Source organism: Balearica regulorum, chromosome 1 (genome assembly GCF_011004875.1).
Source record: "Balearica regulorum gibbericeps isolate bBalReg1 chromosome 1, bBalReg1.pri, whole genome shotgun sequence".
NCBI classification, from domain to species: domain Eukaryota; kingdom Metazoa; phylum Chordata; class Aves; order Gruiformes; family Gruidae; genus Balearica; species Balearica regulorum.
The window spans coordinates 177,763,322-177,781,499 of record NC_046184.1 but is presented as its reverse complement, the minus strand read 5'-3'; the positions used below and the strand labels follow the sequence as shown (position 1 = coordinate 177,781,499).

The 18,178-nt window shown below is 37.5% G+C and overlaps 1 protein-coding gene across 1 annotated transcript in view; it reads right to left on the bottom strand.

The window, feature by feature from the left end:
* The window catches only part of PCDH9 (protocadherin 9), a 698,197-nt gene that overhangs the window by 246,390 nt on the left and 433,629 nt on the right, over positions 1–18,178 (bottom strand). Inside the window, exon 3 of the mRNA XM_075741725.1 lies at positions 7,423–7,624. Within this exon, the coding sequence (XP_075597840.1) occupies positions 7,423–7,624 (202 nt within the window). The remainder of the gene's footprint in view (positions 1–7,422; positions 7,625–18,178) is intronic.

Genomic DNA, 18,178 nt, shown 5'->3' with positions numbered 1-18,178 from the left:
TCGCTGCCAGGTGCCCAACAAGCTGCTCTATCACTCTCCCTCCTCAGCAACACAGAGGAAGAAAATAAGATAAAAAAGCTCGTGGGTTGAGATAAAGACAGGGAGATCACAATTACCATCATGGGCAGAACTGACTCAACATGGGGAATATTAAATTAATTATAGACAATTAAAAATAAGATTGTGATAAACAAGAAAAACAAAATGAAAAACATCTTCCCCCCCCTTCCTTCTTCCCAGTCTCAACTTCAGTCCTTCATTCCCTACTCTTCTGACTGCTCCTCCCCCTTCCCAGCCGAGCGGTGCAGGGGGACAGGGAATGGGAGTTGCAGTCACTTGACAACACTTTGTCTCTGCCAGTCTTTCCCCACCGCACTGTTCCCCTGTTCCAACATGGGGTCCCTTCCAAGGAATATAGTCTTTCACTAAGTGCTCCAGCATGGGTCCCTTCCACAGGCTCCAGGTGTTGAGGACCAGACTGCACCAGCGTGGGTCCCCCAGGGGCTGCAGCTCCTGCCAGGAGCCTTTTCCCACGTGAGCTCTTCACAGACTGCAGCTTTCTTCAGGGCATACCCACCTGCTGCGGCATGGGCTCCTCCGTGGGCTGCAGGGGACACCATGGTCTTCTCCAGGGGCTGCAGGGGGATCTCTGCTCCGGCGCCTGGAGCACCTCCTCCCCCTCCTTCTGCACTGACCTTGGTGTCTGCAGAGTTCTTCCTCTCACATTTTTCTTACTCCTCTCTTCCAGCTGCTGCACAGCTTTGGCCTGCAGTGGGTCTGTTTTGGAGCCAGCGGGAACTGGCTCTGTCTAACATGTGGGCAGCCGCTGGTCTCTTCTTATAGTAGCTTCCCCTGCAGCCCTTCCCCCCCAACCTTGCCCAGTACAAACACCAAGCAAAATAAATCACTGGACTATTTTAAAATACAGATTTGATTTAAGAAATCTTGTGTGAAATTCTATGCACTGTGCTATGACAGAGGTTTGACTAGATAATGATAAGGCTTTAAAACTTAAAAAATCTATGAATCTCTGCAGTAGAATTGGGCTTGCTGTGATAAGAAAAGTCTTGTGAGCAGATAACTCTTACCAACAGGAGAAAATAACTCTTAGCAATCTTTAAATCAGTCTTTTGTTTTAGCCTGCACCACTGGCAAAAGGATCTGTGGTTTTAAACTTTCCCAGGTATCAGCAGCAATGGCAGTCACAAGCACCAGCTTTCACATAATGTGCAACCTTCCCCTTCCTTTAATCCTCTAACCCTGCTAAATTTTTCTTACAAGTCTGAATACTCCCCATGCCCCATCTAGCCTTTTCAGCTCACTGCTGAGGACCTGCAATTTCTCGTCTTGGATGGCAGCAGCAGCTAGAAAGTTCAGAAACGTTAGGTGTTCATCTTAGAGAAGCGATGGGACAAGATCCCCTGTCGCTGCCCATTCAATGGCTGTGCCATCCTGATTTACACTCCAATTAGCTTTGGTGTATGGGGGAAAAGGGAACAGAACAGGAAGAGATGTAGCGCAGTGGCTTTTCTAAACCAAGACAATTTTAAAATCCTCACTGTAATGAGGCAGCAAAGAGATGTAAAGAGATAGAAATCTCTCTTATGCCTCTCAGATTTTATTTATCCTTTTAAAGAAATAAGTGCATGGGCTAAGATTGAATTCAGACTTCAGACTATTTTATAGCTCTTCACTAGGCTAATTCACCAACTTGACTCCAGTTTTTCTTACTCCTACTTGCCTGTAGCTAAATGTGACAGTGTTAGATTCTGTGTGAGGTATGAACTTGTGTTTAATGAAATGGAGGAAATGACTCAAAGGCAAATGTTCCTATTTTAGTTCACATAGAGTCTCATATTATGAAAACACAAGAATAACTATGGACAGTGATTTATCTAGAGCTAAAGCATTAACAGAGTAACATTTCTTCCTGCACCTTAGGATGTTCAGCTATGGACTCCAGCATTGCCAAGTATGACAAGAAATTTTCGAGGCAGCACAATGAAAGGCAGGATTAAGCAGAGGGTATGCCCGCAAGGTTAAACCATCATCACCCACTGGGTGTAATGATAGTGACACTGTAAAACCAAAGCTCTTTGCATGAAAGGCTTAGCTTCTCCACATGGGACCCTATCATATGACCAAGTGTAATACAAGACAGTCTTGCCATTATTCTGAACTTTAATCATAATTAAGCCACTGCCACAGAGATATTCCTACTTATTACTGGAATTATAGTATGATTTAATACCCCTGACATCACTTGACTAAACCACCATAGTATTAGGTTTATTAAAATGTGGGAACTCAGGTATTTATCAACCACATTTATCCATACAATTTTTAATGTACTAGAAAGAAAAAAAGCTATCCACCAACATTATTATTGGTAGATAGCATTGTAACATTACTTTCAAGAATATGGAATTGCTTTGGAGTTTGTAATTAATAACTTAAGACATAATAGAATATTCAATCCTAGTAAAAAGGATGACCTTCAAAACAGTGCTTTTGTTACAATCTTTTCTACAGCCCCTGTTTTTATAAAGTTATTACTTTGTGGTATGTAACATACATTGATACTACTTATTAATGAGGTGTAGAAATTAGGCAAGCATTTACTTAGCTTCATAAACATATGTCAGAAGACATAAATATTATATTTCTGTCTGGTTTTAAGCCATTGAAATTATTGCATAGATTCATCCACAGTGTATAGTAGGCTTTCTCCCCAGAGCAGTTCTAACACTCCACTAAATATATGCTATTCCTCTTTATCTCTTTGAAGAAAAATGAATCACATCCACAGCTTGCAGCTATCAAAATGTGATTTATCAAGCATTTTCATGAAAGTGCATTTTTCCCCTTCTTTACACTAGGAGGCACATTTTTCCTTCATACAGTTCTATTGCACAGCTCTGTCGCATGAAACCCTTAGATACGTTAACAATTCCATTCTAAATTTAAGTCCCTGACAACCTTTTCTAAGCCACAGCAAAAGAAGAATTCTTCACTAATAAGGTTTGGGGTTTTTTTATGCCGATGAAAATCACACTTATAGTAATGAAAAATAACATTCTGCGCCTGATTGATTGCTGGCAAACCAAAAAATAGTTTTCTTTTGACTGATTACTGAAGAACTAATTCACATTAAAATACATCAGACAGCTCAACACTTTTAATGTAACTGATGATAGAGAAGATGTTTGAGTTAAAAGTGCACTTCCTGATACACACATTTAAAAACATTAAAAAGCGGGATATTTGGTAATGAGAGGCTATAAAGTCGTACCAGTAAATACAGTTTTACAGGGACCTTTTTTTTTTAGATCCTAAAGAAACTATGTTTTCTAAATTTTTATATGATATGCTAAAAGGTAAAGAACTTTAATCAGCTGTTTGATCTCTGGAATTTCTTCCTGTCGTTTTTACAGGAAGTGTATTATACACACCCTCCAAATGCAAAAGATAGTGTTCATTTGGAAAACACGTGAAGCCAGCATTCCACACACCAAAGCACAGTTCAGATTGTTCAAAAACATTTGTTTCCAAGAAATCATAAAATCCTTTTTTTTTGCATGTGCCTTGCTTTGTTTTGTTGTTTGGTGGTGTTAGGTTTTTTACAGTCTTTCTCTTTTATTTGTCATCATGATGACAAACGACATAGCCAGGTTATATCATGCTGCTTTCCCTTTCTCTTGGCCCATGCTTCTGGCAAAGTCATGGTCAGCAATGCAAGGTTGAGGTTGTTAATCACTGCATTTAAATGCAATAAAATATTGTAACACACACAAGGCTTGCCTTACAAATCAATATTGTATGCAAAATTAAATCATCATAACCACGACTCTTGAATAATGAGACTTCCTGTAGTAAATTTGAATTACTTGTTGTTATTATCATTTAATAATGCATAACAAAACCACAGTGCTGGTGTCACTCTGTAGCATTATGTTGTTTTTAAACATGGTGAATTGTTGCTCACCGATAGAAGAATTCTTCTAAAAGGTGTCAGGGTGCAAATGAGACAATGGTGAAATATAAGGAAGTTGCAACAGGTTAAGATCACAGTCCTCTGAAAATCAACTAACATTGATCAATTAAACATGGTGAAATGGAAGATATCTTAGCGCACTAAATGAAACCCTCAGGGGTTAAAAAAAAGACTCTGTACAAAGACAACAGGTTTGAGTGATGCAAACCAAACCTGGACTCTACGCATCACTATTAAATAGTCTTTTAAATTTTATTTTTTACTTCATATTTCTATCCCGTTGCCTTTCTCTCATAACCACAGTGACAGTGTGCAGCTGACAATGTTAGTGTTTGGCATCTCTCTTCATTTCAGCTTCCCCCAGTGAAAGAGATTGCTGTTTTAAGATTAGCTAGATGAATGTACTCTGTGTACGTCTCTTTCATTAAATAATGTAATTGTAGCTCCTGTGTGTCTGTAGAAGCTAACGATTGCAAGAAAATATGGCAATAACGTTTCTCATAACTTTGTGTAATAAGTTATCAACACTTTTAGCTTTTTTTCTTTTTTTCCTATTTCAGGTTTTGAAGACCTAGGCCTTGGTCACTCTTGAAATATAATTAAAATAACAACATAGTAATATTGAGAAACAATGGCTGCATTTTTATTCACATAACTTCACAGTGTACAATAATCAACCACACAATTCACTGAGCATTAAAGCCATTAACCAAAATTGCTCTCACCATGAGGCAAGGACTTTACTATCAAGATTAACATCATATTCTTATGAGCTGAAGCAAACCTTTACTTAGAATGAACTTCCATAAAAATACAGTGGAACAAATCTGTATTTTTTTGCAGATTTTATCCTTGGAGATCATTAGAAAATATTCCCATAAGCACTTCTCTTTCTCTTCAGTTGAAACATGTAAAATCAAAGTAAAATATTGTTCTGCAACACTTCAAAACTGGCAGCACTATATGTACATGTACATGCTAATACTACTACTCTCCACCCAAACTTTTTCCTTACTTTATAGCTGTATCTTTTACCTCAGCATGCCCCAAGTATTTTCATAAACAGCAATCCCTTAAACAGCCACTGGAATGAAACTACGTCTACTGTTAAATACAACTATTTAACATTTCACTGCAATATAACTAGAAATTCAGCTTACAAGTGTCAAAGAATACAATGTTGAAATGATACTACATCACTTATTTTAACCGTGAACATATGTAAATACCCACAAAGTAATTTTGCCCAGTCACCAGATGACATTTTTCTCTTCTGAAAATTTGCACAGGATCTTCAGTAACCATCAACTGCTTTAAACTCCGTTTCACATCTCATCCAAAAACGTGTGCCTCCAGTAGCAAAATAACTTTTGACACAATGCCTAGATATAAAAGTCAAATCCATCTAATGGACAGAATCGCTCCCTTCCTGCCTTGGGTTTTCTTAGGATGATTTCTGTCACAGTAACGACCATATCATTCCCTTCTTAGTTTGTGAGATTTGATGAGATATGGAATGCACTATTTCAATGTCTGTCCTAATTCAGTCTGAAAAAAGGCAAAAAACCTATACTTCAATACTTTGCTAATCATTAGTACAGCTTGATGATTAGATTTTCATAAATTTTCCATGAATTCAGCATCCCCAAGGCTAAACCAGGTGTGACCACAGACATATTAAAACTTATCATACAGCTTTTAAGAACACTTATTCACTCTGACTGATCTTTATTAGTCTCTGTATTAGGGATGAATAGATCATCATGATTAATATACTACGTTTGCACAATGAGCTTGGCACAAAATTTCTAAAACCACATTTTTAATAACTTGGGTTACCATTTTTACTAACTCCTCTGAAGGATTTTTATGCCACATTTTGAAGAGATGTGCAATTCAGAGTCAGTGAAGCCAATGTGACAGTACCAACACGCATTGCTGCCTTAAAACTCCTCTCTGATCTTGTTAAATCTTTCACACGTCTCACACGTGGTCAGAGAATTAACAGGATAATTCCACTTAAGCTCCTCACTTGCTTAAGCAGACATACATTCTTGCTCCAGAGTCAATCCATTCATAGCTGCTATTCTTTTATAGTTCTTTGTATTTCTACACATTTAGAGTTTAAGATCAACATTTCTGTTTTAGTAAAGAAAATAAAATTCAGGTGTCATATCCACAAAAAAGGGAAAGGAGAAGGAGAAAAGGGAATAGGGAACCAGAATACAACTCTGAGACAGTAAAGTATTTCAAATTGTTTCTTTGTAGAGTTTCACCTAACACACCCTCTCGGTCTTCCCATAAAAACTATGAGAAAAAATGTTTCTAAGGTCAATATTCCACAGTTTGCATTCTCATCTGCCATGATTTAAATGTCATAATTCAGGTCCAGCTCTGCCCAAATGAGAACACGGACCTTAATATTGTTCATCAGATCCGAAGGCCACCTTCTCTCCTGGTTTGTACAGGCTCAGTGACAATTTAATCATCTATACAAAAGGGAGAAATGCCAAAGGGAGAAACTAATTCTTATTTCTATACTCCTGGGATGCAAGAGAACTCAAGTCCAATTACCTTCCAAGAGCACAGATAAGACTTTTAACCTTTGTCTCCACATTCTAGACAGAAAACAAGAGGCTTGAGGGCAGCGTTACTGCCCCCTCCCAGTTTTCGGCATCTCCAAGTCTCCACATTCCAATGCCAAAATACTAGTCACAGTACTGGTTAAGAACTTGCTTCATTTTTTTAGTACTGACTGTCACAAAACCACTGCAATAATGCAAATGTATTATAGAGAAGGAAAGAAGAAAGGTAGATATTCCCGAACCAGGCAAACTGCACATACTTAGTATCTGTATGAAAACACGTATCCAACAGTTTCAAAAAGCAGAACATCATGCTATTCCAACCTAACAAAGAAACCCTGTGTTTCTTGCTGTTAGAAGGGGGAACTGTAGGTGTGTTCTAGAAATCTGGATTCTTTAAATTTTTCAGTGCTTCACTCATCTACTGTTTTCTATGTTAGTCTAACACATAGTGCAACCTCCATGTCCTTGCTCTTTAAATTTGTATTTAGAATGACTTTCCTAAAACAAAGCCCAATGCTAAATAGCAACATCACCACAAACATCAAGAAAAGCTTGCTACCTTGTAGGACTTCCTTCTTGCCAGCTGTTCTCACTTACTGTGCAATTTGTACGGAGCTGTTTTTTCTCACTGGATATATTTTTGTTTCTACAGTCAAATTACAACATGAGGCACTTCAGGCAAACTACATCATTTCCTGCCAAGCATTTTGAGCTACATGACCAAATATTTGTGCATGTGCTTAAAAAGATCTCTACCACTGCAAAGCTCAAAAGGATAAAAAAGAAAGTAACCAAGTTACCAAAGCAACTGAGATAAGCAGAGCACTGAGGTTGACTCACCCGAGTTGGGGTCGGAGTTGCCATCAGCTTCAGTCCTCTTGTCTGGTGAAGCCTGATCGTAGAATTCGTCCTGCGGCTGAACCAGAGGGAGAGGGTGTGAGATCAGGGTTCCACCACCCACCGGCTCGTGGTCTCCCAGACCACTGTCACTGCAGCTTTCCTGGGAGCCATCGGGGAGGTGAAATGTAACACGACGCTGGGACTACAAAGAAGAGCACAGGACACGCTGATTAGTGCTCTTCTTTTCTGTTCTCTTGACTCTTTTTTTCTTTTTTCTTTTTTTTTTTTTTTTTAAACTTTTAACATACAAAGATATTCCTGGCAATGTTTATGAGGCAATTGTTATGATTGTGTTTGCTTATTGTTGGGTTTGTTTTTTTCTTTTCGCGTGCTTTTAGAGCAACCCAGGGAAGATGGCAGGCAGGAGAGCCAAATTTCAAAGGTCTGCACATGCTCATCTCTGAAGTAAGCCTCTCATAAGAAAGTGATTGGTAGACAGTTAGGTATATTTCTCATAATTTTAAAAGCATGATCTATAAAAACTCTCTCTAAGAAGCAGAAACCATTGCAAACTACGTTATGAAAAGCAAATGACATCAGAAAGTGTAATACGTATATATTTCTGAGGTAAAAACCTATATTATCACTGTTCATACTAGAAAAAGAAGTCCACCAAGTTAAATAAAACAACAAAAGTGGTTGTCTTCTTCCAGGAATAGAAGGATAAATAAATATGTATCCATAAGGATATCTAACTGATATCAGTTTTCTAACTAATATGAATATTTAGGATTGATAATATATCTGTGAAATCACAGTGGTCAGCAAAGAATGACAGCATGCAGTGATGGAATAAGCAATTATCACTCTGGTAAGAGAAATAAAAATAAACAGCACATACTTTGTTCAAAACAACACAGTGAATGACAGTCAGAATTACAAATTTTCCTGAAGTTTTAAAAAACCCCACCACAGTCATCTCAAAAGAAAAAAAGAAAAAAACCAAAAAACCAACAATCTACAGTGTAAAGTTGGTTTAGTTAACTGTTATTGATTTTGAACTTCTCTCATCTGGAGAAATAACCTGACTTTGTCAATTGTGGCCACAGAATGATACAGTGATTCCCCATGAGCTCCAAAGCCGATAGCACTGCTGCAAATTGTTTAGCAACCGCGACTGTGGGATTCATGAAAGGAATATTACAGGTCTTCATGGATCAAAATACTGCATCTTTGAAGCATCGGAAACAACTAGTTCAAAAGCATCTCAAGAGAGTGGTTAAATTAAGTTAAGCACATCTTCCCACATAAATGAGTTTCAGCAGTAGGGAGTCTGAGTGATCTGGTTAGCTAGATTGGTTTAGAATACAGAAGAGATTTACAAAGTTTGCATTAAGCTTGATAACCGTTTAGGTTGAGTGGTGACTTTCTTATCAATGTTAGTTATCTGAAAGTTATGTGTTATGTCTAAGCTAATCATTCAAGATTTCTACAGTTAGTAGAGAAAGGAACATCAGGAAGATATTACTTCAGGTATCTTCCACTAGTTACCTACTTTTAAGTAGTTAAAATCAGGTGTCTTGTATCCATCCCAAATCCAAGTAAGTTTTCCTGAAGTTAATGGAAAAAGCGTCAGGCCCTGACTCTTTTTTTCACCTCTTTTTTTTTTTTTTTAAATGAGAAAAATCTCAAGTTAATAGTACTAACTCTATGTTTGCTTATTAAAAACTATTTGTTAATGGTAATTGCTACCATTTTACATGATGATCAATATCCTCTACCAGGTTTCTTTTTATTCATCTCCCTTGGGTGGACATAGATAGTTGATTAAGTCAATTTTGGATTACTGTGTAATTCAGTATAGAAATAAATGTAATACTATTTGCTCTTGGCTGTGATTTTATAATTAGCATTTTGCTTTTAAGTTCTTTTTCTAGCTTTAGGATTAGAATCCAGCTGTAGCAAAACCAAATAGATCGTCTGAGTCATTGGGTTGTATTTGCTTACATCAACAGAGGACCTAACTTTATATACTATCACTAAGCAAACTTTTACTTCATACTTTGTTACTTTTTCTTACAACATTTTCCTTCTGAAATCAGGACTGAACAATATTTTTTTTAATTGCTAGCAGGCTCTTTCCCTTGAATATAAGCAAAATAGAAATACCTAACTACACAGCTTAAAATCTTCCTACATTCATTTTCAGTATCCCAAATTTAGAGATCTATTTTTCCAAAGTAAGAATTTATTTCACTAGTAAAATCAGTAAGCGGCACAGGAAAAGGAGATTACTTTTATTTTTTTAAACCAAAAGACTCTATGAGAAAATACGAATGACTGAGAAAATACATCCTTAAAGTAAGTGGGGAGACGGAAATTTAAATTCAATATTCTGCAAAATAATTAAATCACTGTAATGAATTAACCACCCAAACATACAGAAAACCACATAATTACAAAAATGTCTGGTTTCATGAGTTATGTAGCAAAAATACTAATCTTAAGTAACAAAAAGCTCCTCATGCTAGCCAAAATCTGCTCTGACTCTGTACTGACAAGCGACCAGTTAGCCAGTAAAATGGCACTGGCCTAACACTAATACTGGCAACTTCTTAGCTGATATTGCTATACATTTTTTAATCCACACTTTAAACGATAAGAAAAAAATATATCGGCTTGGCTTTCTGAGCCTCTCACTGAGGACCCCACAAATGATAAAGGATTGTAAAAAAATCTAAAAAGGTCACGTAAACAATGATCCAGTTCCAGAGAAGATGAACAGGCAGCATGCAGTCCGTCAAGCAACTTTAGACTAAGCTGTGCCATCAAAACAATGAGGGGAAAAAACCTTCTATAGAGAGAAACTCAAAGCAAATGCTTAAGATTAGGCATAGTAATTGCAAGGGAAGACTGTCACTCAGCCTTCTGGGGGCTTGTGAGGGTGTTAAGTGATGTGATATGTGGCCGCCTGCTCCAGCCGCCCCAGCCCAGGACCCTCCTGCCCGGCTGCTGGAGCCCAGCCCGGGGTCTCTGCTCCGGCTGAGGGACGGCGGCTGCTGTCCCCTGTGCGCGCTGGCAAAGCAGCTGCAGTGCTGAGACTGAGCGTGCAGCCCAGACACGCACACAGGGACATGCCGGACACACGGCCGGTCACACAGATGGCCACAGACAAGGCGCTGCCCCAGCAGCTCCCACACCCAGGACTCACACCAGACACAGGCACAGACAGCCACGTCCCCTCCTCCTCTCGGGCTGGCAGAGGCAGAAGGTCACTAGTGCAGCACACACACCACACTCTCCAGGTTCACAAACACACGCACATTCCACATCCCCTGAGCCCCTCTGCCCACCCGGCACCCCTGTCCGGATCCCAGCCCCCCTTACCCACCCCACGGGTCCCTGACTCGGCGGCTGGTCCAGCTGGGTGCTCGCTGCAAACACGCAGCACTCACGCACTCATCCCACAGGCACCCCACAGTCGTGGGTCCCCCCCAGATACCAGCACTGACCCTCTGCCCGCCTGACACCCCTGCCCAGACACAGGGCTTCCTACTTGCCCACTGGTCCAGCTTGGAGTTTGCCAATGAATCCACATGCACGCCCCACGCACGTGGGTTTGGGGCAGGTACAGACACTCGCCCCCAGCAGCTGGCACCTGGCACACGGGCTGTGACCCATGGTCCTGCTCCAGTGCTGAACGCCTCACTTGTACATTGAATTTCTTCTCTCTACAATATTGTCAGAGCCTCTTGTTGAAGAAGAAAATCCTACAAAAAGCTTAGACTGTGTTCGTATTTATCCTCTCCCTTGTGCAACCAAATGCAGCTTTGACTTCTTTTTACCTAAAGACAGAATCAAGTTATTCCAAGTAATGAGGTTTATAGTTGGTACAACACTGGGACTAATGATAACAAGTAATTACTATTTCAATTATGCTACAACATATGCAGGATTATATACAGCATGAAGTAGTGTTATGGTTCAGGTCCACAACATTTGGCCAAAATTCAAATCTAAAATCTGTGATGTGTTCAATCACAAACCATCATTTGAGGGTTTTTCTTCAGATCCTGAAAAAATTTCTTCAGACCCAGTCTTCATTTTTAACCAGAAAATATCACATCATTGTTATGTGAAACTCAACACTGAAAGGAAAATTCTATCGAAACAATATGATTTTAACCTATGTCAAAGAAATTTCAATATATAATTCAGAACAATTTGACTCAATAGGCTTTTGAACCTGGGCTGAGTTTAAAAATCAGGAAAACAATTGGTATCAGTTGCATGGAGTCATTCTTCTTTTAATGACCTATTGCAGCAGATTCTATAAAGTTCATCCAGGTGAAGCATGACTTCACACCCACAAGAGATACAGAGAAGAATTAATTCTGTATCTTAAATGGCGATAAAGGATAGCAAACTCTGATGCTGATAAAAGGACAGTTCAAGCATAATAGGAACACCTTTTTTGTGTGTTTTCAGACCAGGTGGTCAGCCAGCCAATACTTTTTTTAATCATAGTAACAACCAAAATTATATCAAATCAACCACACATGAAACTGGTCTACCTGCTTCTTTCCTGCTGCAACAAAAACAAATACATATCTAGTACTTTCTAACAATTGTAATTTGTGGAATTACTGGATATAAGTAATAGCTGTGGTACTGGAAAATGCCAATAAAAATACCAACAAGATCTCTTGGGTGGAGGAGAGGGGTGGATGGTAGAGGGTGGGGATATTCCTAATCTTATTGATCAAGCACAGAAAAGTAGAACCTGTGCTTGACATAGGATTTTGCATTTTTCTTCATTACAATATTTTTTTTGAGATCCTGAAAACATTTTAACAATATATTTTAGTCATAGCTTATAATTTTCCCTTCCTCATATTCTTCTGTCCTATTTTTCTCGCTTCTATTGTCCTGATATGAGGAATTCAGTGGTGCCCGGTGACAGGGCAGGTAACAATGGGCACAACCCAAACACAGGAGGTTCTGAACATCAGGAAACTATTTGATGGGGGGGTTGGCCCAGAAGGTCTCCAGAGGTCCTTTGCAACCTCAACCATTCTGTGAGTCTGTGAATTCTATGAATTCTAACTGAAAATATAAGAAAATGGAGAAATATCTGGAGCAGTTTCATAATTTTCCAGTGCTGAAAACCTAATGTACTCAAGTAGTTTATTTCTGAAAATCCTAGCTGTGTAAAATGTATTCTGATACCAGAATTAGCAATTTCATTCCATTCAAATCTATTGCTTTGAAAAGTGCCATAGTGCATTAAAGATACTATCCTGAAATCCTTACTTAAGCAAAAGAATTGGTAGGAATTGTACCTCAGCATGGATTTCTAGAAAAGGTGGGCCAGTACCACTGAGGTTTGGGCACTGCTTATGAGACTAAGCTTTTTGCTGCTGCCTTATTTTCCCAGAAACCCTCATACACAGGCAAAAAGTGGGCCGTAAATAGTGTAAGTTATTTTGTTGACCTGAGTGCTGAAAGTGTGGAGTAGAGGAAAGACTACGCCATGTGATATTGAGTGTTTGAAATGTCCTACAGCGGATGAGTTACAAGCTGTGTTGGAAACAGAACTTTAATGTAGGAAATATAAACACTAGTTTTCAAAACTGTTCAGTGCTTTCCATTGTATACTAGCTTCTAAAATGCATTTTACTTCCAATTATGTGCTTGAATCAAATAGCAAGTTACAGAAATCAGCACTGAGAGGAGCTTTTGCATGGTGAGATTGTTTTATCCTGAAAATCAGACTTTCAAGCTTTGTACAACTATTGTATTGTTTTTGCTAATCAGGGATCCAAGAAATAATTATACTATTGTTCCAGCGCTGAATGTCTCACAGGGACAGATTTGGCTACAGATCCTATCCATTGTTATAAAACAAGCTATAATTAAAAAAACATTTCTACACTGAGTTGTTACAAATAGAACCTGCTGAATTTTAACCAAGCTGGCTTCCGAGTTTACAAATCAGGTACTTTAAACAAAATTCTCTCTTTTCCACTCAATGTAGCTGCAAGTTAAGAGCCTTGATTTCTGTCCTTGATTTTCTAAACAGGCAGAAGTCACAAAACCATCAGATTCACAGCAAGTCAAATTAGGCTTTACAGAATGGGCCATATGTTTGCATATCAGAATATATATTCAAGCATGACATATCTTCCATTGTCATTGAGATCTTTTATTTCAGATATGGAGATTTGAATCCACAAAAATTCTTTCCCTTTCCTTTCTGAACTGTTAGGCCGTACTTTGTGTTAAGATGACAAAGGAATATTATGAAGGAAAAGCAAAGACAAAGAAAATATTCTGGGAATATTTTCCTTATGGTAATTGTTGATATGGAGGCTTCAAAGATAAACTTGAAAAAACAATTTACCTTTATGGAAAATGAACAGAGGAATCTATACATGACACACTTTACTGTAACTTAAACCCCCTCATGAGCAAAGACATTGGAGAAGAAACATATTAAAATAAAATCAAGTGTAAACAGTAGACATACTCTAAAAAGGCTATAAAATGATGATGATGATGATGAAGATATTGTTTGTTCACAAGTTTAAGAAAATATTGTAAGGACACAAGAAAAAATTATGCTTCATTGGAGGTCCTCTGTGGAAGATGTCTGTTTGATAAAGTTTGTTCCTCTCAAAGGAAAGTCTCCTGGTTCATGTACGAAAACATGGATATAATTTTTTAATGAGATCAAGCCTACGAATAGAAGTCAAGTCACAAAAAACAGACTAATAACAGTTTCAGAAGGGAAGAGAAAAGATGTGCTGGGCATCACCACGCTTTAAAAAGCAGTTTCAGCAAACTACAGTTTAAACCCTTCTTTTCTCATGAGATAAACCACATTTTTCTCTTAAATTCCTACACTGGAAGCACAAACAGTGCACCTTTTAACACAGCAAGAGTGTGATCTGGGATGAGGAGATTCTTTTTAAACTAAAATACAACAGGAAACTTACACAAAAAAAATCTATGTTTGTATTTGCTCCACAAAAAGAATTGGCAAGGTCTTTGAATTAACATATGGTTGCTGTATTAGTTTGTTTCATAAATAAACAATGGTTTGCTATATATATTTTTGGTTCTGATTGACTTAAAGCCCCTGAAAATCTACAATCTACCTTCTTCTTTCCAAATTGTAAAGATGAATGAAAATATATTTCTGGACTGTGACCTTCTTTGAAAGCGTGTAGTTGCAGTGTATCTCACAGGAAGGCCACAAAGCGTCTCAGATGGGGCTGCGTATTACTCACCTCAGTGATCACTTACACACACCTTCTTCCTTCGTGTTTTACTCAAGCTTACAAAAGAATATGATTCTGAGATAAAATCATTCTACTTTCTTAGTAAAAGCCACCCTTGCTTCTCCCAGATAATCTCGGCTCAACTCCCTGTTATGTACAAATTTTGCAGTAGATCCCTGCAATTTGCTAAGAGAAATAGAGTTGGGTTTTTTCTTGGCTACATCTAAACTAAACTTGCTCATGCAGTCCCCATGGCAGTCCTTATTCAAGGATCTTACTTGCATCACAGGATAACCCATCTTGGTATCTTACCCGGAGAACCAAGATAATGGAGATAGATAAGGTGTCCATCTATCTCTCAGGCTAAACTAGGAACGAAAGAAAAAAAAACAAATCACAATTCATACTGCATCTTCATCCTAGGTCTTCATACCATGCTACCCATATAAATAGCTGGAATGGTTAGGTATTTAGTTGTTTTTAACCCCTAAGGTAACAATGTTGTATTGATTTCAGAATGTAAATTGTTGTTATACCAGACAATCATTTGGTTCCTTCTGCTCAATTTCACAGTACTAAAATTTCATAGAAATCAGTATATTACACTGTAATATATCAAAAGGAAGCATAAATATAATCACCTATAATATCTCTCTTGCTACTTAGGCTGCAGAGAACTGTGCTTCTCTTCAGGGTGAAAATATTATCAATTACAGTCTGCCCACTGACTGGGGAGGAAATTGCTTGATGGTCCCAAGCAACTTTAAACAAGGGGAACGAACTGCCTCTCTGGTTGGTGGTTGTTTTAGTTTTTCAGAGACAGTAAATGAAGACAGACCTGCAGTCAAATCCTATGGTTTCAGTCATCTTTTGAGGTAGTATCACTTTTTTCCTTTGTTTATGTAGTGATATTCCTTCGTTTTATTTCATAAAACTATAGTCTTTCTGCTATAAATTCTTCCTGGGTTTTGTTGGATTTTTTTTTCTTTAATTGAACACTCTAAAGGCTGACAAAGTTTTAACTAAAGACACTAAACACAGGACTATCATATATTTTATTTTAAGTTTTGTCTTCCTAATATCCCCTTAAAAGGTAAATCCTCCATTTCCTAATAAGAGTTATCTATCTATGATCATCTTGACAGCAAAGTAAATTTGACCTAACAGGAAAGCTGAATGTTATAGTTTAATCTAGTCTAAATCAGAGTATTACCTTGTTCAACCTGGGAGCCTGGTAAAATACTAATAAATTTTCAACATTTTCAGTTTTAGCCCCCGTCCTCCTGAATTAATTGTCTGAGACTTAAGAAATCAGTTCTAAGTCTCCAATTATGCAAATTAATATCTCAGATGCATGGAAAAGCAAGTGGGGGGAAGAGATGAAAACTGCTGTACACAATATAACATAAAAGAAAATAGCCAGGTGTGCTACCAGTAGACAACTAAGCTAATGTTCAGAAACATTTTTCACCCAAATGGCTAAATGTTAGTAAACCACAGTTTGCTATATTTATTACATGTTTCTTACCAGAAAGTCTGTGGAAAATAATCCTGAGAAAGGATTAATTAAAAATGTAAGAATTTTGTAGATACCTGCTGAAAATTAGTGTTGTATCTAGGATAGATTTCTAAACACGTTGTATTTAATGGAGAAAGAAAGGCAGTTCTAGTGAATTCATGCCATCCTAAAAAATATATGATTGTAAAATAACAGTAAAATGCTTTTGTGAGGTGCCTGTACTCAGTCACTGACTATAGATGACTAGGTAAATTTAGGACATGTGTTAGAAGACATAAGACAGATTAATCCATTTGACAGCTCAGTTGTTGTACTCCTTGACAAGACAGAGACATGGAATTCAGAATTTCAAACTTAAATGCCCAAAGTTAACCTACCAGTAAGAAAAAGGTAGATCTTGCATTATGTTCATAACTATTTAGAAACCCAACTTCAGATATTCATTACTTGAAATTTTAGCTTCCATGAAGTATTTAGGATACAAGAACCTGATGAAACAGATCTTACCGACAAAAAGGTACTGCACTGACTCTGAACTGCCATATCTGTTGCTCTGGCACATTTTATAACAAGAGCTTATTTGTATTACAGCATGCAAAGAAATTCACATATAAAGAATTTTGTTGTAATAGAACTACATGTTATGTGATCTTTAGCAATTTGAAGATTTCAGTGATCTTCAATTTATTTTTTTTAGTTTGATTTTGGTGATGAGCTCCTCCTAGCAAGACAGATAATGTACGTTACAAGTGCACTCGATTGAAGGAGCATTGCAGAAGCACTGTACCAATTATAACGATAACCAGCATAACTTCTCTACATTCTCAGAAGTTTTACATTAGAAAAAGCATGTGTTGATCAATAATGTATATGAACTACTAAAACGCAGAAACAGCTGTTGCTGAAATTTAACAAGTTTAATTAGAATAATAAATTTGCCCTGATTTACATTCTGTGAAACTCATCTGGCTTCGGTAATGTGAACAGAGTAATAAAGTTTCTGGGACTTTATTTTAACTATAAATAACATTTTTAAATGTGAGAAAAAACAATTGAGAATATTTCCCATCTGAGGAATGTACATTATCTGGAGGCTGCTTATAAAAAGAACCTTATTATTGTCTATATGAATGGCATAAAATAATGAAAATATTGACTGCTATGTTTGCAACTGTATTTATAATGTTAACATAAATTATGTTTATAGTATTTAATGAGTTATAGAAGTATTCCATCAACTAAGGTTTATTAATTGCGTTGAGTAAACTGATACACGTGGTATCATGTCAATAATCATTCTTGATACTGCATCTTATTGTTGAAGCTGATAATTACTGTGTTACCCAAGTGCTTTGTTTTTATGCTTTCGTCACAGTCGGTCACTACAGCAGATATGCAGAGTTATGCAGTACCAGGAAGCAGGAAACTTTCCAGTGATCTTCAGGAAAAAGAAAGATGTGATAAAACCCGCTTTAGTATTCTGTTCCATTAGCACTCTTTAGTACGGCGTATAACCTTGGAAATCAAGCAGGCCACTGCTCTTGTGTAAAGGTAGCGATCTTTTGTCTGGGGCGATGCAGCCCTCACTCTATATTATAACTAATCTCAGGATTTGAATACTTCGGTTTTAATTGTGTATAGAAGAGGAAGAAAAACATACTTCAAAATCCACAGGTTTAGCAGCAAATGAGCAGCTGTCCACTGGGAAGTTTTGTATCCTAGGGCTTTAAAGGTAGTCAGATTAACACTGTTTTAAAAGAAAAAAAAAGAAAAAGAAAAAAACAATTTGAAACCCTTTAAACGATCAAACTCTAAACCAACCAGTGCTCACAGTGACATCATGATGTCATTCTTCACTTTTATTTATGCGAGTTTGAGGAAATGCAATTAAGAAGATCATATTTCTGCTCAATAAAGCAAGGATTAATATATGCAGAAAAAAAAATATGAATTC